Below are 24,414 nucleotides of genomic sequence, written 5' to 3'. Positions count from 1 at the left end.
ATTATATATGTAATCAAGAGCTTCATATGGTGATGAGATATGTTTGGGGTATACCCCAGCAGGCTCTAACTGCGCTCTGTATCTCGAGCTTTAGGTCCTCTGCATCAACATCATCCATTGCTTGCTCCAGCCTGTGGCAGCATTCATCCAGTCTCCCTGCTTGCACTGTTTTTATCATTGTCTCAGTGGAGTAGAGAAACCCATACAACTCATAGAAGGTTTCCATTTGTGAAAGTCTCTCCTTTAAAGTGACAAGTGCTGTATCTACAAGATGCAGGAAAAACTCTGTTCTGAACAGTGGCGGCTGGCCAGTAGAGGGGGATAGGGCGCCGCCCTCCCAGTTTCCCCTGTGTTTTTAATTTTTATTTTAAAAATAAATAAATAAAATTAACAATAATCACATATTCTAAGTTAATTGTGTGTTTTATAACAAAAATAAATCATATATATATATATATATATATATATATATATATATATATATATATATATATATATATATATATATATATATATTGGTCTCTGCCGGTCTCTGCCGAGCAGTGGAGGCTGTGTGCTGTTTTTCAATCGCCCAAACAAGACGGGACCAGTTGTCCAATTGCTGACGAGAAAATCAAAGGGTAGGAATGGGAATGTATCCAATCAGCGTCGACGTTGTTTCAGAAGCATGATGGGCGATAGAGCTACCGCCAAGGCTTTCGTTGGTGTTCGGTAAAACTCGGAGAGTCTCGACTCCAGCACGTTTTTGGTCGTGACTCGTGACGGTCATGACGCAGACGTAGACATGGACGCCAGTGTGCCTACAACCACATGGATACCGGATCTCAGCAGCCACTGAATTCAGTTCGGTCTCTTCTCCAGTATCCGTTCGAGAGGAGAACTATGGTGGAAAAACTTAATGTCAAAGAGCTTGGACCAGATCAGCCCGACGTAAAGATAAGCCAGCAGGAGAAGGAGAGAGGTAAACTGTACACACGACGCTTCTCCCAAAATTGGTACACCAGGAAGCAGTGGCTAGCTGGATGCAATCACGCTAATGCGTTATTTTGCTTTCTGTGTTTGTTATTCAAAACGGCTGGGATCCACAGAAGGTGGATGTGGAACTTGTGTCTCATTGGGGACTCCATTCATTCTCTGACTGAGGAATGCAGCGCATCAGTGCAGCAACAGCCAACAAAGAAACGGAGGACGTTTGGACAGGGAGAACAGCAGCTGGGTGCAGAGGTAAGCTGTACATTACATTTCTGTAAACAAGACAATCAGAGTCAGAAATCCATGGTTGTCCCACAAACCGGGACATTTGTTTAATAACATGTTTAATGTGCAATAACTGTAAAAACTAATTTCAACACACATACTTATTATACATATTTAATCACGTAAATGTGTATTTCATGTAAATTTGTACATTCATCAATCTGATTCCATTTTACTTGTTACACTTCTGCTGCAGCAAACAAATTTCCCAGCTTTTGGGACAATCAAACATTTCTGATTCTCAATTAGATGTTTTTACCTCAAATGTAAAAACATCTGATTGAGAATCAGAAATGTTTTATTGTCCCAAAAACTGGGAAATATGACATTTGTAAGAGGATACTGATGACAATATTTCCTATGAAAGTGTTTCCTATGTACTTATCTGTTGTTTTTTTATTTATCTACTTTAAAGAGGATTAAGACTTTCCTTGAGGAACACCATGACACAGGATGGGCTGAATGCTCTTGCCATGCTCTCCATGGAAAAAAAGCTTGTCACAAACATTCCTGACTTCAATAAAAAGCTAATCGAGAGCTTTGCCACTCAGAAGGACAGAAGGGCAAAATTTCTGTACAAATGAGGTATCACACACACACAAATGCATCCACTTGATCTTTGTATAAAGTTGACCTTGGCACAACACTCCAGAAATATTTAACAGTGTAAATTTCTGGCATTTTGTCTAAGTGGTGTTTACTACCATTACTGTAACAGTGACCTGCTCATAATTTTTCGTGTTCACTCAAATGTTGAAATTAAACAAAATGTTTTTGTTACTTGCCTCTTGCATTGCCTATTTACCATTTATGGTCATGTTATTTTATGTGCAATTTAATGCAGTATTTTTCAACCTTGGTCCGCAAGGCAGCGTGCCAATAGTCAGACACACCTGGATTAATCAGTTTGTCCAATGATTTAAGACAGGAAATAAAAGAGCTGTGCTTAATTCAGGAAATAGTGAAGTTGTGCAGAAAGCACAAGTTTGTTTAAAAATAAAAAATAGCACAGCCCCACCAAAAATATTTTTCACCAGCCGCCACTGGTTCTGAAGCGCTCTTCAGCAGTTAGCTGGGTTTGCTCTCTTCCCTCATACTCAAACTGTCTTTTTTTTAGTTCTCTGATGCACCTCTGGCCAGTTCATCTCCACTTCAATCCTCTCTGCAATCTCCCTGGCATCTGTTTTAGCAGAGTTGAATCCACATTCTCTGAAATCCTGTAGGAAATCTGTCACTGCTGTGATTTCATTCCTTATTGTCTCCACTGAAACTTTGGGGCTCTGTAAGATCTTGCTTGCTTTATTTATCTGGAACAAAACATTGTACCACACAATGGTACTCACCAGAAAAGGCCATCTCTTCATCTCTTGATAGATGCTTCCAGCTGTTGAAACAACTTCAGCATCCCGTTTTTCTTTTGCATACTCCATAAGAGCAGTCAGTGCCTTCAGAATCTCAGGTAGCTGGTAGCGAACAGCCTTAACAGCTTCAACCCGACACTCCCACCTTGTTGTTGATAACGCCTTCACTGAAAGGTCCTTGACGTGTTCCCTCAGAATGGTCCAACGATGAACAGAGGAGCTGAACAGAGTGTAAAGCCGCTGTAATAGACCAACGAAGCTGATGGATGTCAGAGATGACTTGGCTGCATCACCAATAACAAGGTTCAATGTGTGACTTCCACATGGGACACATAATGCTTTGCTGTTTAGTTCCAGCACTCTCTTCTGGACTCCCTGCTTTTTCCCCTGCATGTTACTTCCATTATCATATGACTGCCCTCGACAGTTGGATAGATCTAAGTCAAGCTTTTCTAGATGGCCTAAAAATGACTCGCATAAACCTTTTCCAGTTGTATCGTGTGCCTGAAGAAAACCAACAAAGTGCTCATGAACAGAGACACCTTTTGAGAGCTCACAGTTTACGATTCGTAGCACCACTGACAGTTGCTCTTTGTGACTGAGGTCTGGGGTGCAGTCCATAATTACTGCATAATATTTGGCTCTTTTTATTCTCTCTACAACTGCATCAGTTGTGCACTTTGCAACAAGGGAAATAAGCTCATTTTGAATGTCCTTGCTGAAGTAGCTGTCACTGATCTCCTTTTTCTGTATTTGTCTCAAATGATCTTGCATGACAGGGTCAAACTGAGCCATCAGTTCCACTTGCCCAAGGAAATTTCCATTTCCAGACTCGAACAACTTTTCTGAATGTCCACGAAATGCAAGATTGCGCTCTGCTAGATGATTCACAATAGCAAGTAATCGTTTTAAAATCTCTTTCCAGCGATTAACTTCAAAAGCAATTAGATCTTGGTTCACCTGATCTATAGCTGTGTTTGTTTGTAGTTTATGTAACAGTGCATGCCAGGTTTGCATGTTTGTGATATGTTCAGTAGATCTTTCATGCTGTTTCAAATGGGCTGCAACATTTTTCCAGTTATTGAAACCATCCCCACTTAATTGAGTGATTTTGTCTCTGTCTCTGAACAAGCAGCAACAAAAACACATAACACAGTCCGTGCTTTCACTGTACATTAGCCAGGACCTGGCAATCTTTTCTCCATTCCTCATTTGTAGGTAACAATTAGAAACTGTGAATCTGCGCCCCTCTAGATTTTTGGGAAAACTTTGGTCCTTCACTTTAACTGGTCCTTTTTGCACTACCCTTACGAAAAAGAAGTATACTTTAAGTATATAATTTCAAGTATACTTAAGTGTACAGAAGTTTATTTGCATACTTGTTCTTAAAGTTTACTTAGAAGTATACTCCTTGGGACTAAATTGGGCCACTAAAAGTATACTTGAAGTATACTGCAAGTATACTTCAAAGTAATAATTTAAGTTTATTTGTAGTGTACTTCTGATATAATTGAGTATACTTTTCTCTTTGAAAGTATACTTAAAGTAACCTCACAAGTGTACTTGAGAGTGTACTTCAGATATAATTGAGTATACTTTTCTCCTTGAAAGTATACTTATAAGTTTACTTGTAGTGTACTTCTGATATAATTGAGTATACTTTTCTCCTTGGAAGTGTACTTAAAAGTAACAATATAAGTTTACTTGTAGTGTACTCCTGATATAGTTGAGTATACTTTTCTCCTTGAAAGTATACTTATAAGTTTACTTGTAGTGTACTTCTGATATAATTGAGTATACTTTTCTCTTTGAAAGTATACTTAAAGTAACCTCACAAGTGTACTTGGAGTGTACTTCAGATATAATTGAGTATACTTTTCTCCTTGAAAGTATACTTATAAGTTTACTTGTAGTGTACTTCTGATATAATTGAGTATACTTTTCTCCTTGGAAGTATACTTATAAGTTTACTTGTAGTGTACTTCTGATATAATCGAGTATACTTTTCTCCTTGGAAGTATACTTAAAAGTAACAATATAAGTTTACTTGTAGTGTACTCCTGATATAGTTGAGTATACTTTTCTCATTGAAAGTATACTTAAAAGTAACAGTATAAGTTTTCTTCTAATAAAATTGAGTAAACTTTTGCGCTTGAAAGTATACTTAAAAATAAACTTTAAGTAACATTATAAGTTTACTTGTAGTGTACTTCTGAAATAATTGAGTATACTTTTCTCTTTGAATGTATACTTAAAATTATACTTAAAGTAATAATATATGTTTACTTGTAGTGTACTTCTTATATAATTGAGTATACTTATAGTTTTGAAAGTACACTTTACAGTAAACTTGACGTAATATTCTTTTAGTACATTTAAGTATCTCTATTTTTTCTATAAACACATACTGCAAGTAACATTTAACATCTGCTATTTGCTTACTACCAATACGTTTAATTTCCACTATTTACTGATACTTCGTCTTTATGCAGAGAAAAAAAAGTAAATAAAATAGCTAAGTCATGCTGTTTAAATTTATTAAACAGAGAGAATTAGAACAGAACAAAAACAGACCTGTTTACCAGGATTAATCAAAGATGAGAACGCAAACTGTTCTGAACATGACGCGTTAATTCTGTCCATTTTGAAAGACTTTTTAAAAATGCCTTTAAAAAATCAGTCCATTTTATGGATCCACTTGCTTGGTTGTTGATGCCGTTTTGAAGTTTTCATTGTTGCATTTCTTTCGTGTTATTTTTCTTACATCTTGAACGCGCAGAGATGGAAACTTCAACTGAGCACGCCCTGTGAACACACAAAGCAAAAAATGAACACTTGAACTGTTAGGTGAACTCTGACACCACAAAATCTTTACAGTTCGTACACTGTAAACCCGAATAAGTAGGCAGAACTCAAAAAATGTAAGGCAATCAGTTGCCTCATATTTTCTGAGTTTATAAACTCAGATATTTGAGTATATCAGACCATAAATAAACTTAAATATTTGGAGTTTATATTAAATATATTTTCAAATTATGATCAAATTAAAGTTACCGATTAAGCCAACTCAAACAGAAAATAAAACAAAATTTGAAAGAAACAATTACAAACTCACACTTTTGAAAACTGGACAACAGCAGTGTGTAGACTTTCTTTGAGTAGGTGGTTTAAAGCAACATCAGAATGCACATCGATTCAACATTAACAAAATATGAATTACACTAACCACTATCAAGTAAGACAGTGAGTACTTTATGCCATTTGGCATAAAACCAGTTGAGTATTGAATCGGATTAGCCTATTAGCATTAGATGCTAATGGGCTAATCCGATTCAATTATTCACGCTAAACTAAAGCCACAAATGAGAGTTGCCAGACTCAGAACGGCTGGACGAACAGAGAAAAGGTAAAACTCAACTGTTCCTCCCACTGTCTTTATGGGTGACCCCGAGAGGAAAGTTGACCATTGAGCAGGGTTGATGGTTTATCCCTTGAGGTCCACGTGACGGGGTGAGGAGTGAGCACCACCTCACCCCTGCCACGTGGACCCAAAGGATGAACCATCAACCCTGCTCAATGGTCAACTTTCCTCGCGGGGTCCTACCCATTAGGACAGTGGGAGGGTTAACTCAAGGAGGAGTGGAAAATGAACATATTTGCCCAAATGGTGGTGTGTTACTTTAACATCAACAATTAAAGAGCAGACAAATAGTAAATTACATTGTGGATGTGGACAATGCTCTAACAGAGTGAGCCATCTGAATCCACCACTCTTTCAGATTTTGAGTTACACATGTAACATCAGGTCATTTTTGACTCTGCAGCGTGGGTGACAGTTTAGACTCATCAAGACCAAGTAAGATTTTCTGCGTGAACTCAAATGTGTTGGTCAGTCCCTTCGGATAATCTAGATGTAAGGCATAGATGAGGCCGGACATTACCAGGAAGGCATCAGGAAGGCTGGAGAGGTTGACAATCACATCACCCTCTAGGATAACAGATTCTCACTGGGTCGTACGTAACTGGACTCTCGGCATCATCTGTGATGGTTGTCAGGAGGACAACTGCTGCATCCGAGGTCCGGCTCATTGGTATCATCCTTACAAAAATGAAAGGGAGATCATACACTAATCACATTTGAACTGAAACTCTGACTGTGGCCATTTTTATTTCAGTAGATTGTCATGTAAATAACAATAAATGCAGTCTGATAGACTCCTGTTTAGGGCTGGGCAACATGTCAAAGATTTATCGTTATCCAAGTTCTTGTCTCTCATCCAGATAATTTTTCCCATGTCAATAAATCTGATAATAAAAAAAATGAAAAGATGTGTAAGTTGGCCACATTTATGTCCCTTTAAGAAGCTGTAGCATCTTGAGTCATGTACAATTTTAGTCATTGTAATACATGAGACAGCCCCATCTAGTGGACAAATATTGTTGCTACGCATTCCTGTAGTTATTGCCTACTTATCGTTATCGAGGTGAGATCTTCAATATATGGTGATATTGATTTTAGGCCATATCGCCCAGCCCTACTCCTGTTCATTCTGTTGCTTTGTGCTCTCATTTACGAATAAAGTGAGATGGCTTCAGTGTGTGCCAGTGTTATGCTAATGAAAGCTACTTGAATTCTTTGCAGTGATTGTTGATTTTTCTCAGTGCCTTAAAGCCTGCCACACACGAGTGCCATCTGCTGAGCAAACAGCCTCGAATGACCGCTTGCTCAGCAGATACCTCGCCATGTGCGCCTGATTTTCACAAGAGTTTTCCGCCTCACGAGACGCTGAGGTGAATATCTGACCAGTTAAGATACTTTCCGCCTCACAGGGGTAAAAACTCGCCGTGTGCGCATTACCGAGCTGCTGGTTGAGCTGAAATATTCTAGTGGACAACCAAAGCACGTTCTCCGCTCACATGACCCCAAGATGGCAGCCCCCTGTCTGCATGTCAGAAAAGAAACAACACAGAGACAGAGCTGGAAACGGAGGAAATGCCTATCCGTTTTTGTTGATGAAACGTCGCCGCCACCGGCATTTCAAGGTTAGGAAAATATGGTTACAGTAGCTGGAAAGATGGACCAGGCAAGGAGTTTATGCCAATTTACTCCAAGAGATGCACCTGGAAGACCCAGAATCCTTCCGAAAGGGTAATGGAAACAGTGGGCCCATCGATCCACAAGGTACCATTTTGTTTATTTTTCAGACATGCAGACAAGGTAAGGGGCTGCATCTGAATACATCTTGGGGTCATGTGAGCGGAGAAAGTGCTTTGATTGGCCACTAGAATATTTCAGCTCAGCCAGCAGCTCAGTAATGCACACACAGCAAATTTTTACCCCTGTGAGGCGCAAAATATCTAACTGGTGAGATATTCACCTCAGCGTCTCGTGAGGCAGAAAACTCAGTGAAAATCAGGCGCACATGGCGAGCAATCTGCTGAGCAAACAGTCCTTCGAGGCCGTTTGCTCAGCTGATTGCACTCGTGTATGGCAGGCTTAAACATCTTGCCAAAGGTTTGTAGTTGAAACAATGGCACATTTTCCAAAATGTTCATGTGCGTTGTCCTTGTGATGTCTTTATGCATAAATAAATAGAATGATTTGTTCAAATTTACAATACTGGGACTTACCACACATGTCCTCAAAAATCCAGAGGTTTCCTCACGTAGATAGACAGGAAGGGCATGGAGAACAGTGGTACGCCTTGTGTGGACATCATGTAATTCCTAAGAAGATTAAGAGTGTAAATACTGTAAAGTTTACTAATCAAACTTAATGCCAAACTGCTCTGACCAATTTTCCAAGACAGTGATATCTGCATCTAAATCCAATGATAAACTGCTGAATTCAAAAGTTAATTTGAAGTGTTTAGCATTACATAATACGGAGGGGTATTAGGGCCACTGAAGAAGAAAAAATTCTGAAAATAAATAAAGTCAGAACTCTGACATTTATCTCAGTATTCAATTGTTTCCTTCAGTGGCCCTAATACTGCCTTATTGCCTAAGAGTATTAGAGTCACTGAAGAAAAGGAAAAGAATTGAGAAAAAAAGTCAGATAATTTCCAAATTCTGGGATTAAAGTCAGAATTCTGACTTTTTTCATGAACCTAAAACCAAACAAACAAAAAACTATTTAGGAATTTTTTTTGTTAAAAAAAAATCAAAACAAACGAACAAAAAAAAAAGCCTGAATTTTAAGATTTAAGTCAGAATTCTGATCCCCCCTCATAATCTTCCCCAATTTCCCTTTTTTTTTTGTTTTAGGTACCAGTCAGAACTCTGAGATTAAACTCAGATTTATGACTTATTTTCTCAAATTCTACATTTTTTTTCCATCAGTGGCTCTAATACTCATAGCATAAAGGCATTACCTGTAAATTGTATATTCACCAGTTTTAAAAGACAAATCTGTATTAGGGCTGTCGCGGTAACCGCAAGAAGAAAATATCGCGATATTAAGAAACCCACCGCGCTGCAGGACGTGCCACCGCCATTACCGCACTTGATTAAATCTCGCGACAGCGCATGCTGAGAGGTAAAGTCCGTGCTGATCGAGGAGATAGTACACATGGAAGATGGAGGGAGCGGTGTCAGTGCGTCAGCTGCAGCCCAGCCGGAGACCTTGGAGCAGGCAGTGCTGCCACCAGCGGCAAAGAAAAAAACGCTTGGAGACCTGCTGAAGTCACGGACAAGCACGTCATCTGTAACCGTCCCGAAGAGAGTTAGAGCCGAGCTGGAGCTCACTTGCTACCTGCAGGAGGAACCCATTGACCCTAATGAAAACCCTCTGACATGGTGGCGCAACAAACATGGGAGATTTCTATTGCTCTCCAAAGTTGCACGTAAGTACATGTGTATTTGCGCAACAAGCGCACCATCCGAGAGGGTTTTTAGTGTCGCTGGAAATGTTGTCACCCCTCTCAGATCCTCTCTCAAACCGCATAAGGTTAACATGCTGGTTTTCCTTGCGCATAACAAGGACATGACCGAGTTATGTTATTCTTGTGTGTGAAAGTGAAATGACAGTGCCTAGGACATCTCATTTTGTATACTTTATTTTAAACTACAAAACAAAACAGGCACTTTTTTATTTCTGTTAGATGTTGCAGCCAAATTTGCATTTCAAAGTTAAACCTCCTGAATGTTGTTTTTAAGTTCAGTCAGAAAATGCCGTAACTGCCCTTCGATCTGCATTCAATAAAGTGTTAAAAATGGCCATGTAGTTTTCTAACATGTTTTAAATGTGTAAGCACAATGTTTCAAAGGAAATATTGACATGAGTTTAGTAATCAACAAACAAATTTGCTAAGTACATAAATAAAAACGGGGTGCAATAATATCGCATACCGCAATATTGAGCTGCCCTGACTCACCGCAGGGGGAATTCCTCAACCGCGACAGCCCTAATCTGTATACATATATACATACATACATATATAGTCATGTTATTTAGGATGCGCCATCAAAAATGCAGATTGTGAGAATTACTCACCAGTGGTCTCACTTGTATGAACCTCTTGGGGGTCAACAGCAGCATGCCATCAATCTTGTGTGCAGAGAGTGGGGTTGGATCATTGAAGTCTGACTGCAGATTCATAGACAGGCTTCCCGGTGTGGCTGACAGCTCATAGGAATGCACATCTACACCAGGAAGCATAATCAGTAGAGAAAACATTGTGAATCACAAGGTAGATCTGTGTTAGTCTGCAAAATTTAGGCAGTCCTCCACTATATATGAAGCTAAATCATCTAAATTATATATATATATGTGTGTGTGTGTGTGTGTGTGTGTGTGTGTGTGTGTGTGTGTGTGTGTGTGTGTGTGTGTGTGTGGAGATTCAAGTGTAATTTGACTTATCCACACAAAGCTAAAAACATAAAATTTGAAGAAAAGAATCTGGAGTAACAGCGTACAGTAAGGACAAAATTACAACACAAAAATACTGTGAAATTAATAGAAACAGCGTTCTGCGGTTCAAGATATGTGCAACTGAGCACGTTAATTTGATGATAAAAACATTAACAAAATTTGTATGTCTATGCGTGTATTAAATAAAACTTTTCACAAAAACTGACAAACTCCCGCGAGCTAACTGAACTTACTGTTTTTTTTTTTGTCCTCAGAACATCACCTTTTAAAAAAACTGTGGAAGGGACAAAAATGGAGGGAAGGAGGGAACATAGCATGAGATACAGCACCGCTTCATCTCTTGCAGTCACAATCCTCTTCTACGGTTAAAAAACCAGGCTGCTTGCAAAGCTATCGCACGGGTGCTACGGGGAAATAGTTTACAACACAGACTGATTTTTTCATCACTGTACAAGAGACCACTGCTCATTTACTTTTAATAAGTGGACGTTTAAGTTTGACTTGGTGGCGCTGAGCTCCCGCTTTTATTTTTTTCTCAGAACGTCACGTTTAAAAAATTACGATGGAGGGGACAAAAATGGAGGGAATAAGTCTCTAGAAGTCTAATAAAAAAGTATCTAAAGTGATGCTAACCTTTAATAATGAGATAGCGCTGCTCATTTAATTTAATAAACGGACTTTAGTCGCACACAAAGTTAATAACACAGCTAACTCATGCAATATTAGCTTGCTACATGGCCAACATTACTCACCATGTCCGTCTTAAAAACATTTACAACATTTAAGCAACTTTTATGGCGGCTACTTACATTTAGCTCAGTGGTGCAGAACCAGTGACTGTCAAGTGCAGATGCAGAACAGAAGCGCGACCTCCGACGGTTAATGCACCTCCGACCCTCGCTCTTCTTCTCTGTCTGCTGAGAAGCTTCCAGAGCTGACTGAGCAAATGCTACAAAATAAAAGCACTTCCTGTGCGTGTAATTTCACAATAATTCGTAATTTCATGCTTAATATGTTATTTAGGACAGACAGACAGAGTAGTTATTTCAAAATAAGGCAAAGTTTCAAGCAAGGATAAACTTAATATGGAGGAAGTGATTATGTTAAACAGAAAGGACATGTCAAAAAGGACTGATTTCAAAATATATAAAGCTTTACAACAGGATTTGATTGTTAAGAATATAGATATTACAGAAAAATGGGAACTGGAAGTGAACATAATGATAACAGATGAGGAATGGGAGGAAACACTTGAAGCAGGCCATTAACTAATAGTCCGTCTTGGAGGGAATTTGAATGGAAGGTGAAGATGCATGCTTTAAAACTCCACTTATCATGTCTAAATAGTAATGTTTCAAATTTATGTTGGAGAAAATGCGGGCTAGTGGGAGACTTTTCACATACATTTTTGGACTGCCCTAAATTCATACCATTCTGGGAAGGTGTTAGGGAGAAATTGAAAGAACCTTGAAGGTGAAATTACAATTTAAGTTAAAATGGTTTGTACTGGGAATGCTGTACCAAAAATCATACACACATAATGGAGACATACGTAATCAGAATTCTGCTTATGACTGCCAAGAAGTGTATTACAGTTTTATGGCTGGACACAGAACCCCCAAGGGTGGCACAGTGGAGAGACAGAGTTAGACAGGTCTACAAAATGGAACAAATTAATGCAAGACTATGACTGGGACTAGGGAAATTTGAAAAAATTTGGGAACCAATAAAACAAATGTTGGAAAGATAGTACTCTCATGTGAAAATTATTATTATTAATTTTTATTTTTTATTTATTTATGTATTTTTGTCTTTTGGGTGAGTTATTTAGCTAGATCAAAGTAAAATGTAGAATGTAGTAGAGAGCAGATAAGATGAATACAGAGAAAGCTTGTCAGAACTATATGTACTGATTGGTGATTTGGTTAAGTTGGATAGATCTTATGGCCACAAGGAAATTCAAACTTTGTTCAGGGAAACACTGCCCTGGAGAAGGGAAGAAGAAACTCAAATGCATCTCCATGTAAATGTTGTTGTTCTAATTCAAAAATAAAAAGTTCCAAATATATATATATATATATGTCCAAAACATACGGCCGCATATATAAGTATATATATATTATATATATATACTTAGATATTTATTATATTATATAAGTATATATATATATATTAAGTATACTTATACATTACTTGGTGAAATATACTTCTGATAAAGTCAAGTACAAGTATAGTCTAAATGTAAGTAAACTTTAATGTAAGTATGTATTAAAGTATACTTAGTAGTATTTAAAAAATGTACTCGGATAACTATACTTCTGATAAGTACATTGAAAGTAAACTTGGAAGTATACTGTATTCATTTTTAGTATACTTCAAGTATACTTCAGTGTACTTCTTTTTGGTAAGGGTATTTAGCAGCGCTCTTTGTCTGTCAGCTCCTTTGGCCAGAGTGCTGGGTCATCTTCGAGTATAGCACACTGGTTAATAGGAAGACTGATACTCACGAGTTGCCGAGAGGTCCTTTTATTATCCCCATCCCCGCAACTTGAGCTTCCAGCAACAGGCTCCTCAGCTTCGCTAAAAGTGTTAGCATTGCTAGCTCTAATGCTAGCGGCAGCTTCTTGATAATTTGCCGCATTAAATTTGCGACTTTCATTGGTACTCTGTCTCTGCTGTAGCACCGTAAAAAAATCTGTGACCTTTGGCAGGGTTGACACAAACTTTTTGCTCTCTTCCTGCTTCTTACGTTTTTCAGACCCACTTGGAAAGCTTCGCTTCATTTTCTTCTCAAACATCCACTTCTTCGCTTCCGCAGCTCCGCTGATCCGTAACCATCGTAACACGTGGATGGAATAGTCCATTGTAGCTGGGGTAACGGGGGACATTGAAACACTTTCACAGAAAGCAGTCTCACACCAATTCATTACAATGCTTTTTACAATGACAGGGTTCACTCGTTTCAGAGCGAAAAATACCTTAAACATATTAGTTAAGTGTTCATCATGGGGCCCTTAAAGTTTTTGAGGCCCAAGGCAATCACCTACCTTTGCCTAATGGTAACGCCGCCTCTGACCAAGAGCAGCTAGTATCAGTAAATAAATAATGAAATCAGGGCAGTTTTAGTGGGCTGAACACATTACAGAATAATTTTCTCATGGGGTAGTTTCATAACTTTCTACGCAGCAGACTGTAACTTGAGCCCAGGGCTCCTGAAGAGCTGCAATCCAGCAAGTTTCAGTGGTTTTCCTGCTTTAACAGGTTAGATTGGCTGTTAAGCAGCTCAGCTATTTGTTGCTGACTAAATCCAGGTGTGTTGAAGCAGATAAATCTCTAAAATATGCTGAATACTAGCTCTCTAGGGCCGTGGAGCCAAACCCTGCAGCTAATCCAATGCTATGGCTAACGGCTACTTACCATTCAGAGCTGGTTCTGTTGGGTCGGTTCCGCTAGTTTCAGGCAACTCACAAGCTCAAAACATTAAGGCTCAGGTCCGCTTGTCTCCTCCAAATAGACTCGGTCCGTTTCTTCTCGAGTGTCTGAGTAAGGAGGGGGAGAAACGTCCTCCACTTCTAATAACTGCTCAGAGTGAAGGGAGCTAGCATCGTCTAGTTAGCCATCGTCTTCGTCACTGCCGCGGCTCCGCCCTCTCGGTCCTCCAGGCAACGTCTACTAATGTTGCAGTTTTTAAAATTGATACGTGGGTGGAGTAAGACTCTGAGGGGGCCATTACCACTTCTTTAATTTCAATAGCTCCTTTGCTGTAAACTCTAGTGACACAAAATCATGCCTGAGGATCAACACAAACCTGCTCTACATACTACAACATTTACTTTTCTGAAAAAATACTTCTCTGATTTTTCATACATTTTAAAAAAAATTTCTCATTTCAATAGATCCTACACTGTAAACTCTAATGACACACAAATGCCCCTTTCTGATCACCACTTACCTGCTTTCTATACCACACCTTTAAGCAATTTTTTAAAGCTTCATTTGTTTTTGGTGAATTTTTAAAACTCAATAGCTCCTACACTGTAAACCCTAGTGACACAAAAATGGCCCCTACTGATTACTACTTACCTGCTTTACATATTAAACCTTACTACTTACCTGCTTTACATATTACACCTTTTCAGTTTTTAGAAACAATGCTTGTCTGATTTTTAATTATAATTTCTATTGCTCCTATTGTCATGCTGTGGGTAAGAGCTTTCACCCAGGACATGAAGAATCACATCAGAGGGTCGGTGAGTAAAAATATGGTGGTTTATTTACAATGAGAAAATAATAACAGAATAGGCAAAACTAAACTAAAGGCGCTGCTTCAGATCAGGATCAGGAGGAGACCGGAATCTACGGGGAAATAAGCAGAAGGTGAGCGAGACCAGAACCAGAGAACCAGGGGACAGGAGTCTGTGACTGAGAGAGTTCTTACGGTCAGGAATCGGAACCAGAGCGGAGGTGAACTGAGGAAGGTTGGACCAGATGAGGAGTTCAGAGCGTGAGGCAGGCGGGCAGACGTGGAGAGAGGAGTCCAGAGGATCTTTAAGCGGCGAGACGTGGGAACAACTCCAGGCAAGGTAGGAGATGCACGAACAGGATACTGGAACGGAGTTCAAGGTTATAATCATGGAATCACAAAACAAGCAGGCAGGTTCAGAGGCTAGAGACTACCCATGTGAGAGTATCAACCGGCACTGGAGTTGAGTCACACCGCTCCTTAAATCCTCTGTCCCTCAATTAGTCAAACTCCCAACAGGTGTGCCGTCTGCCGCGCCTACCTGCAACACAAAACAGAAGATCCACCAGTAGGTGGAGGCAAACCGTGACAGTGCCCCCCCCACCCCCCCCCCCACCCCCACCCCTAAAGGGACGCCACCCGGCGGCCCAGCAGAGGAGGAGGAGGCAGAGGAGGAGGAAGCACGGGAGGCCTCGAAGTCATCAATGAGGGAGACATCATCGATCCAGGCACCCACTGCCGGTGTTTGGGTCCGTAGCCCTCCCAGTCCACCAGGAATTGCCGGCCGCGACCCCGCGGTCGATCATCCAGGATGCGACGCACACGGTAACCGACACTCCCGTCGGCGAGGCGGACAGGTGGAGGTGGAGCGTCAGGAGGGCACAGAGGGCTGGACACCACCGGCTTGAGGAGGGAGACGTGGAAGACCGGATGCACCCGCATGGAGGGGGGCAACTCCAGGCGGACAGAGACCGGACCCAGAACTTCGGCCACAGGGAAAGGACCTAGGAAGCGGGGAGAGAACTTCCGGCAAGATCCACGAACCTTGACGTCCCGGGAAGAGAGCCAGACCAACTGACCCGGAGTGTAGGTGGGTGCAGGCCGCCTGTGGCGGTCAGCAATCCAGCGATTACGCTCCGCGGTACGCTGGAGCGCTGCACGGGTCTGATTCCATGTGCGGCGGGCTCGGCGCAGGAACTGAGGAACTGAGGTGGAGGAAGCAGAGTCGGAGGGAAACAGAGGGGGTTGGTACCCAAGCGAGACCTCAAAGGGAGACTGACCTGTGGATGACGACGTGTGGGAGTTATGGGCGTATTCCACCCAGGGTAATTGCGCACTCCATCCGGCAGGGTTGGAGGAACAGATGCAGCGCAGCATAGCTTCCAGTTCCTGGTTCATGCGCTCCACCTGCCCGTTAGTCTGAGGGTGAAAACCAGAGGTGAGACTAACCTTGGCTCCCAGGTGTTTAGCAAAGTCAGTCTATACTTGAGCAACGAACTGGGGTCCACGATCAGAGAGGATCTCGCTGGGTAACCCATGCAGGCGGAAAAGGTGTTTGATGAGCAGGTTGGCTGTTTCGGTAGAAGAAGGAAGGGATTTAGGGGGAACCAGATGACAGGCTTTTGAGAAGCGGTCGACAATGGTGAGTATGACGGTGAAACCCTTAGACAGAGGGAGACCAGTGACGAAGTCCAGGGCTATATGAGACCATGGTCGATGGGGCAGAGGCAGAGGTTGGAGAAGACCCTGAGGAGGCTGGTTACTAGACTTGTGTCTGGCACATACCTGACAGGCACTGATATACTCCTTAACATCCCGGTACATGGAGGGCCACCAAAATGTCCTTCTGATTAGAGAGATGGTTCTCCCCAGACCTGGATGAATAGAGAACTTGGCGGTGTGGGCCCAGTGAATGAGTGGACCCCGGGTGCTGGTGGGAACAAAAATCTTATTAGGGGGACCGGTACCTGGATCGGGTTCTTGCTGTTGGGCCTCCAGGACCTTGTTGGTAATGTCCCATGTGATAGAGCCGACTATGCAGGAGGCAGGGATGATGGTGGAAAACTCTACTTCTCTGTCAGAGGCATATTGTCGAGACAGGGCATCTGGTTTAACGTTCTTTGAACCGGGTCTGTAAGAGATGGTAAAGTTAAATCTGGAGAAAAACAGGGACCAACGGGATTGACGGGGATTGAGTCTTTTAGCCTCCTTCAGGTATGATAGGTTTTTATGATCTGTCCAAATGGTAATCGGGTGTTCTGCTCCTTCCAACCAGTGATGCCACTCCTCCAAAGCCAGCTTCACCGCCAACAACTCCCGATCACCAACGTCATAGTTCTGCTCGGCTGGGGAAAGGCGCCGGGAATAGAAAGTGCAGGGATGGAGAAGCTGATCAGAGGAGGAAACTTGGGACAGGACGGCTCCAACCCCGGTGTCAGAGGCGTCAACCTCCATGGTGAATGGAGCTGATGGATCCGGGCGAGTGAGTATGGGTGCCTGAGCGAATCTCTCCTTCAGAGTAAGGAAAGCCTGGTTAGCCTCCTCAGTCCATAGAAATGGTCTCTTGATGGAGGTGAGCTGGGTTAATGGAAGTGCTATCCGGCTGTAGTCACGAATGAATCTGCGGTAAAAATTGCCAAAACCTAAGAACCTCTGGAGCTGCTTACGGGTAGTCGGAGTGGGCCAGGACGAGACAGCAGCGATCTTATCAGGATCAGTCTTTAATTTCCCATGTTCTAGTACAAAACCTATGAATTTTACTGAAGGAACGTGAAATTCACATTTCTCAGCCTTAACGTACAGCCGGTTCTCCAGGAGGCGCTGGAGCACCGCGCGGACATGTTGGCGGTGTTCAGTCAAGTTTTTGGAGAAAATGAGGATGTAGTCCAGGTAAATTGTCACAAACTGGTTAATGTAATCGCCCAACACGGAGTTGACTAGGGACTGGAACACAGCAGGTGCGTTGGTGAGACCAAATGGTATTACAAGATATTCAAAGTGACCTAACGGTGTCTTAAATGCCGTTTTCCATTCGTCACCCTCACGAATTCTGACCAGATGGTAGGCGTTGCGCAGATCTAATTTTGTAAAAATTGAAGCATCATTTACGGGTTCGAACGTGGAAGATAGGAGAGGTAGTGGATACTTATTCTTAACTGTAATCAGATTCAAACCACGGTAGTCAATGCAGGGGCGGAGCGAACCATCCTTCTTGGACACGAAAAAGAATCCAGCACCCAGGGGAGAAGTGGATGGTCGTATGATTCCGGACATAAGGGATTCTGAAATGTAATCAGACATGCAGGCTTGTTCGTGTTTAGACAGGCTGTATAGCTTACTGGTAGGTAAGATGGCATCCGGGATGAGGTCAATACCGCAATCATACGGGCGATGAGGAGGTAGAGAGGAGGCTCGATCCTTACTGAAGACTTGTTGTAGGTTGTGATATTCGGCGGGCACCCCAGTAAGGTCAGGTGGTTCCGAAGGAGTGTTATTGGTGATCTGGGCTGGAAGAGGAGCTGAAAGGAGACACTGAGACAGGCAGAAGGAACTCCATACAGAAACCAACCCGGTTCTCCAGTCTATCTGTGGGTTGTGTAAAATTAACCACTCATGACCCAAAACCACTGGCGATTGGGGAGAAGGAAAAATATAGAAGCTCAAAGTCTTGTGATGGTTACCCGAAATCTGCATAGTAACTGGAACAGAGCGATGAGTTATGGTTGTGAGAGAAGAGCCATCCAATGAGGAAACGCGGATGGGGGTAGAGAGAGGAATGGTGGGAATGTTGAGCTGTCGAGCCACTGTTATGTCCAGAACACTCCTCTCACATCCAGAGTCCACCAATGCCTGGGTTGAGAATGTCTGTTGGTTATAGGAAACAGAACATGTTAAGCTGCACCGGGATTTCTGATTTCCAGGAAGGCCACCCATCAGTAACCCAGATCCTACTGATGGGCCCTGGCTTTTGGTCGAACCGGACAATCATGCAGCATGTGCCCCGGCTGCCCACAGTAAATGCAGAGACCCAAAGAGTGACGTCTCTCCTTCTCCTCAGGGGTTAGACTCGCTCGACCCATCTGCATTGGTTCTTCGGGATGAGCCGGAGAGGGATGAGGGTGATGTGGTCGTGGTGGAGCATGGTCAGGGATCGGTCTGAGGTTCTGTGTCCTGTGTCTCTCCTTTAGACGTCTCTCGATGTTGGCAGCTAACCGGACTAGGGACTCTAGGTTCTCTGGTTCCTGGCAAAACGCTAATTGGTCCTTAATCCGATCATTAAGCGCGTGAGAAAATGCGGCTCTAAGTGAAGGTTCATCTAGTGAGGACAGGGAGGCAAGAGTACGAAAATCAATGGCAAAATCTACTACAGATTGTCGGCCCTGCTGGAGACTCCAGATTTGTTTGGCGATTTTGGCTGGGGATTCTGATTTATCAAAAATCTGTTTGAATTCAGCTAAGAAGGCTGCAAACGGTCCCTGCAGAAAGGTTGGTTGCCGACTCCTGGCCTCGGCCCACTGTAGGGCTTTACCACGCAACAGAATGACAATATATGAAATTTTAACAGCATCGTTTACAAACGTCTCAGGTGATCTGTTGAAAGCTAAATCACAAAGTAATAAAAAACAAAGGCACTTTTCAGGTTCACCGGCGAATGTTTCTGGTTGCGGGGATTGCGCAACTTGGAACCCGACCCCGTGATGCGGAACAGGAAGTGGAGCCGGGAGAGAAGCTACAGAGACAGCAGCTGAGGATGGTGTAAGTTTCTCGTTAACCTGGTGGAGGGCGGAATCGAGCTGGAACAAATGCTGGTTAACAAGTGACAACTGATCGAGGGCGGAACGAATGGATCCTTCATGCTGAGTTAATGTGTTTGCTAAGGTTGCGGGAAGGGATTCTTCAATGGGGGTGTCTTTCTGGCTGGTTGATTCTGTCATGCTGTGGGTAAGAGCTTTCACCCAGGACATGAAGAATCACATCAGAGGGACGGTGAGTAAAAATATGGTGGTTTATTTACAATGAGAAAATAATAACAGAATAGGCAAAACTAAACTAAAGGCGCTGCTTCAGATCAGGATCAGGAGGAGACCGGAATCTACAGGGAAATAAGCAGAAGGTGAGCGAGACCAGAACCAGAGAACCAGGGGACAAGAGTCTGTGACTGAGAGAGTTCTTACGGTCAGGAATCGGAACCAGAGCGGAGGTGAACTGAGGAAGGTTGGACCAGATGAGGAGTTCAGAGCGTGAGGCAGGCGGGCAGACGTGGAGAGAGGAGTCCAGAGGATCTTTGAGCGGCGAGACGTGGGAACAACTCCAGGCAAGGTAGGAGATGCACGAACAGGATACTGGAACGAAGTTCAAGGTTATAATCATGGAATCACAAAACAAGCAGGCAGGTTCAGAGGCTAGAGACTACCCATGTGAGAGTATCAACCGGCACTGGAGTTGAGTCGCACCGCTCCTTAAATCCTCTGTCCCTCAATTAGTCAAACTCCCAACAGGTGTGCCGTCTGCCGCGCCTACCTGCAACACAAAACAGAAGATCCACCAGTAGGTGGAGGCAAACCGTGACACCTATAGATTAAAAAAACATACACAATTAGGGACTACAACTATAGGAAGTTATGTTAATTTATGGAAGAATAGAATAGAATAGCATAGAATTTACTTTAAATTATCCCTCAGTGGTGAAATTCAGTCATTACAGCAGCCCCAAATCTTAGAAAAAGAAGAAAGTTCAATTACAGTTAAACATACAGCAGTAAGCTAATGATTGTAATCTTCAAACCAATATAAACAACAAAAAAAGATAGAAAATTGTGTTTCCGTGAATATGCAGCATAAGGCACACGGACTAATGTACATCTGGGGATCGAACATATACTGAATTTAGCTATGATGCTAGTGGTAACAGGATAATGCCAGTAACTGTTAAACTATGGAGTTCTACACTCTTATTGCAGTGGCAGTGGCCAATGGTAGCATTCTGTTTAACATCTTGGATGTCTCTGTCTGCCACTAAAGGAGTGTCCATGGCCTCCACCGTGGAATACAGTGGGTGGTATGAGTTTTCAAGATGGAGGACAGCTTCACAACCATCCTCCTTTCACACTCATCCTCAACCGAATCCAGTGGGCTGCCAGCTAGCTTTCTAACTAGCTTGTTCAGTTTATTTCTGTCTCAGTCAGAGCTGCTTTCACCCCAACAGACCACAACACAATGAATAACAGAGCCAACAACAAAATGGTAAAACGAATTTAGCAGATAAACTCCAAAGGACCTCAGCCTCCTTAGGAGGTAAAGGCGGCTTTGGCCCTTCTTATACAGAACTTCTGTTTTGTTGGACCAGTTTAGTTTATTGTTAGAGTGAACACCCAGGTACTTAAAGTATCCACCACCTCAGTGTCTGCACAGTGGATGTTTACTGGTGAGTGAGGAGTTTCTTTCTGCCAGTAAATCATAATTTTCTTTGTCTTACTGGTGTTCAAGCGAAGTCAGATGTTTGTCTACTCCTGCACACCTCATCTGCTGCAGCAAAGATGGCTGGAAAGTGCTGAAAGCATTTGAGAGTCAAAAAACATGACTCTAAAAGTCAATTTTTGTGTCTCCAGGTGAGTTAGCACCTGGTGCTGCAGGTACATGATGGCATCCTCTACAACTGTGTTTCCTAACCCTGGTCCTCAGGGCACACTGTCCTGCATGTTTTCAATGTCACTGCTTCAGCACACTTGATTTACATTGCTTCTTCAGGAGGTCGTCAAGTGCTGCAGATGCCTGTTAATCACTCATTCATTTGAGTCAAGTGTGTGGCAGCAGGGAAACACTGGTGTTTATAAGGGTAACATGGAAAACATGCAGTGTGCCCTGAGGAGCAGGGTTGGGAACCACTGCTCTGTTTGTTTTGTCATGTTTGTTTTGTATGCAAACTGCAGTCAGTCTGTCTCTGGGCTCACCACGAAATGTAGGTGGTTGAAGATGAGTCTCTCCATGGCCTTCAGGTGGGAGGTTAACGTGACAAGACTGTAGTGCCATGGTTACCTGGGATGTGATGTCTTGTGAACTTCTATACAATTATATTGTTTTACAGCAGCGCTACTTTGTTTTCACATGTACTTGACAGCTCTGTATTGTGTGGAATTATAGTAAACATATGCATGGCTCTTTCTCTATGTTTTTGCAGTAAGGTGTTGATGTTTTGGACCAAATGGCACACAGAAATTTTATATACACAGTAACATGCAGGTGGCCAGCAGCAGTATTTCATAACATGCTGGACCTGGTGTGAGTGAAAGCCTATGTGCTCTAAAAGGCACGCAGTGTCCACAGACATTTTCTGCACAATTTTGCCACGAAACTTCAAGGATGATTCATGCATGAAAAATCAAAGCAGAAAAGGAAGCCTTCTGCTAATAAGAATTTTGTGCAATGTTTACCCAATTTGAAAACTCAAAGGCACAGAAGAACTGTGTGATGTGTGACAAGTACACCTTTGCCAAATGTAGGTAGAAGGTAGCTTTTGAAATGTCTAAGTTTTAAAAATTCACCAATAATCAGAGAAACATTTTTTCATAAAAGTAAATGGTGTAGTGGACTTCCGGGCATGTGCCCCGACAGGATGGTTGCATAACATTGGACTCCTCAAGTCGGTAACTAAAATCATCCCTTGGAGAAGTTTATCTGTCTATTGACATTTTAAAATATAACAACTAAAGGGGGGAAATGCTGAAAAGTAACAAGACTGACAGGAAAATGCTCAAAACTGAAGAAACAAGCGAGAAAACGAGGGAGGGCTGCCAAGACGAAGCTAATGCTAACGGGGAGGCTAATGTGGCCTACCAGCAGCAAACGCTGCTGGAATGTATTGGAAAACTCTCCAGCGACCTGACAGAGTTTAAGAAGAATATCAAACAGGACCTCACAGAGCTGAAAAACGATGTGAAGTCTGCATTTAAGGAGGATATGGACAAGCTAAGAGAGGAAGTCGTGCTTAAGCTACAGGACCAAAATGCTTACATAGCCAAAGCCCAGTTACGCATAGTTGATCTTGAAACAGCATGCCTGGAAATGAAGGACATGCTAATAGAAACATTGAAGCAGAACAAGACTCTGATGGGCAAAATAGTGGATTTGGAGAGCCGAAGTCGGAGGAATAACCTTCGAATATATGGTGTCCCGGAGGGTAAAGAAGGGAACTCAGTAACCGAGTATGTCGCAGACCTGCTCAAGACACATGTAAAAAATACCAGACGGAGCGGTGTTGCAAATCCAGCGTGCCCACCGAGCGCTGTCAGTCAAGCCTCCCCTTAATGCAGCCCTGAGGTCCATAATCGTGAACTTTTTGCTGTTCAATGTGAAAGAGTTGGTGCTTAGAAATGCTTGGAAACAGAGAATCAAGTTGGACGGCACACGCATCTACTTCGACAATGATTACGCGGCGGATGTCATGGAAAAGTACAAAGCATACAATCTGATAAAGGCAGCACTAAAGCAGAAAGTTGTTGAGTTTCAGACCCCGTACACCAAGATGAAGATTTTCTGGAGCCCCGAACTGCGGATCTACGAGAGCGCGGATGAGGCAGCGCGTGATCTGGCTGACAAAGGCTTCAGCGTGGGGTGGCAAAAGAAGACATCTAACTCGGAAACGGCTGAGGAGAGAATGGAGACACTGATCCCCTGGAAGAGAGTCGGCACCGAGAACAGCGCTGGAGCCAGACAGCGCACAAGGGAGAGACTCAATGAGTTCAGACAGGATGAGGATCAAGGTTGGACTTATGCGTTAAGTCAGTTTTACACAGGTAAAAAACACGTGAATTGGCGCAAGATTAGGATAAATACAAGTAATAGTTCTATACTTCCCTATACTGAAAAATGATGTTAGGTTCTTGTGAATATTAACAAACATGGATAAATTACCGACTAATGTAGGATGTTCGAGCACGTACCAAATGTTGGACATTCCTGGTATAAGTAGACACTCAGTAGCCGGGTGTCCCCAAACTACTAGAGAGGGCCCCCACCTTTGTGTGGCATATTACCATCTACCCACCAACAGGGTCCGAAATTGAATTTTTTACTCACCGGCCAAGTTGGCTGGTAGATGATGAAAATCTACCGGCCAAACATATTTTTTACCGGCCAAAATTCTAAATGATTTAGATCTACCTAAAGCATGTTATTCTATAGTATGTTGATTCCAAACAGAGTGACAAAATAATTAAAACATCAATTAATAAGAAAAACAACTCTTTTGTCATTTTTACTATTTATTTATTTATTTTTAGAGATGTTTTTATGAACTCTTTCATTGAAATTTAGTCAGACTCCTTGTTTTCTCTGTCCATGAAGTCTGGCCTCCTGCTTCTGACACCGTCTTTGTGCCAACGCCTCATTTGGGTCATAGTCCTTGATCTCTGGGGAACACAGCTGCACCATGAGAATATCTGAAAGTGTGTCAGGGCTAGGGTTGTCACGGTAACCGGTGTAGCAGTAAACCCCGGTAAAAAAGTTGACAATAATAATAACCGTCTTGTTTTTAAAAAATATATATTATCTATTATCTCGGTGGATTACCGTGGCTGCGGTGTAGGCGCGGTGACCCTTACCAGCCACCGTATCATCTGCTGAAGTTGCCGGCGGCACATGCGCACTTTGTTGTTTACGACCAAAACTTTCTTTAAGCTAAA

At 42.3% G+C, this 24,414-nt stretch overlaps 1 protein-coding gene across 5 annotated transcripts; it reads right to left on the bottom strand.

Annotated features, from left to right (window-relative positions):
- Nucleotides 1-547: 547 nt before the first annotated feature.
- LOC139062567 (zinc finger MYM-type protein 1-like) lies at nucleotides 548-12,588 on the bottom strand. 5 transcript variants are annotated; one of them, XM_070543812.1, is made up of 5 exons: nucleotides 11,301-12,588; nucleotides 10,114-10,262; nucleotides 8,250-8,345; nucleotides 6,560-6,717; nucleotides 548-5,423 (listed from the first exon to the last, which is right to left on the bottom strand). In XM_070543812.1, exon 5 carries the CDS (start codon nucleotides 3,828-3,830, stop codon nucleotides 2,355-2,357), a length of 1,476 nt encoding a protein of 491 aa, XP_070399913.1. In that variant the 5' UTR covers nucleotides 3,831-5,423; nucleotides 6,560-6,717; nucleotides 8,250-8,345; nucleotides 10,114-10,262; nucleotides 11,301-12,588; the 3' UTR covers nucleotides 548-2,354. The 5 variants fall into 5 exon arrangements, 2 of the variants coding, with proteins under 2 accessions (XP_070399913.1, XP_070399914.1); XM_070543813.1 differs by lacking the exon at nucleotides 11,301-12,588 and adding an exon at nucleotides 10,725-11,285; XR_011516124.1 differs by lacking the exon at nucleotides 11,301-12,588 and adding an exon at nucleotides 10,725-11,285 and having other exon boundaries at nucleotides 5,142-5,423.
- Between the last annotated feature and the right edge of the window lie 11,826 nt (nucleotides 12,589-24,414).

Source organism: Nothobranchius furzeri, chromosome 13 (genome assembly GCF_043380555.1).
Source record: "Nothobranchius furzeri strain GRZ-AD chromosome 13, NfurGRZ-RIMD1, whole genome shotgun sequence".
In the NCBI taxonomy this organism is placed as follows: domain Eukaryota; kingdom Metazoa; phylum Chordata; class Actinopteri; order Cyprinodontiformes; family Nothobranchiidae; genus Nothobranchius; species Nothobranchius furzeri.
This window is presented reverse-complemented; position numbering and strand designations above follow the sequence as displayed.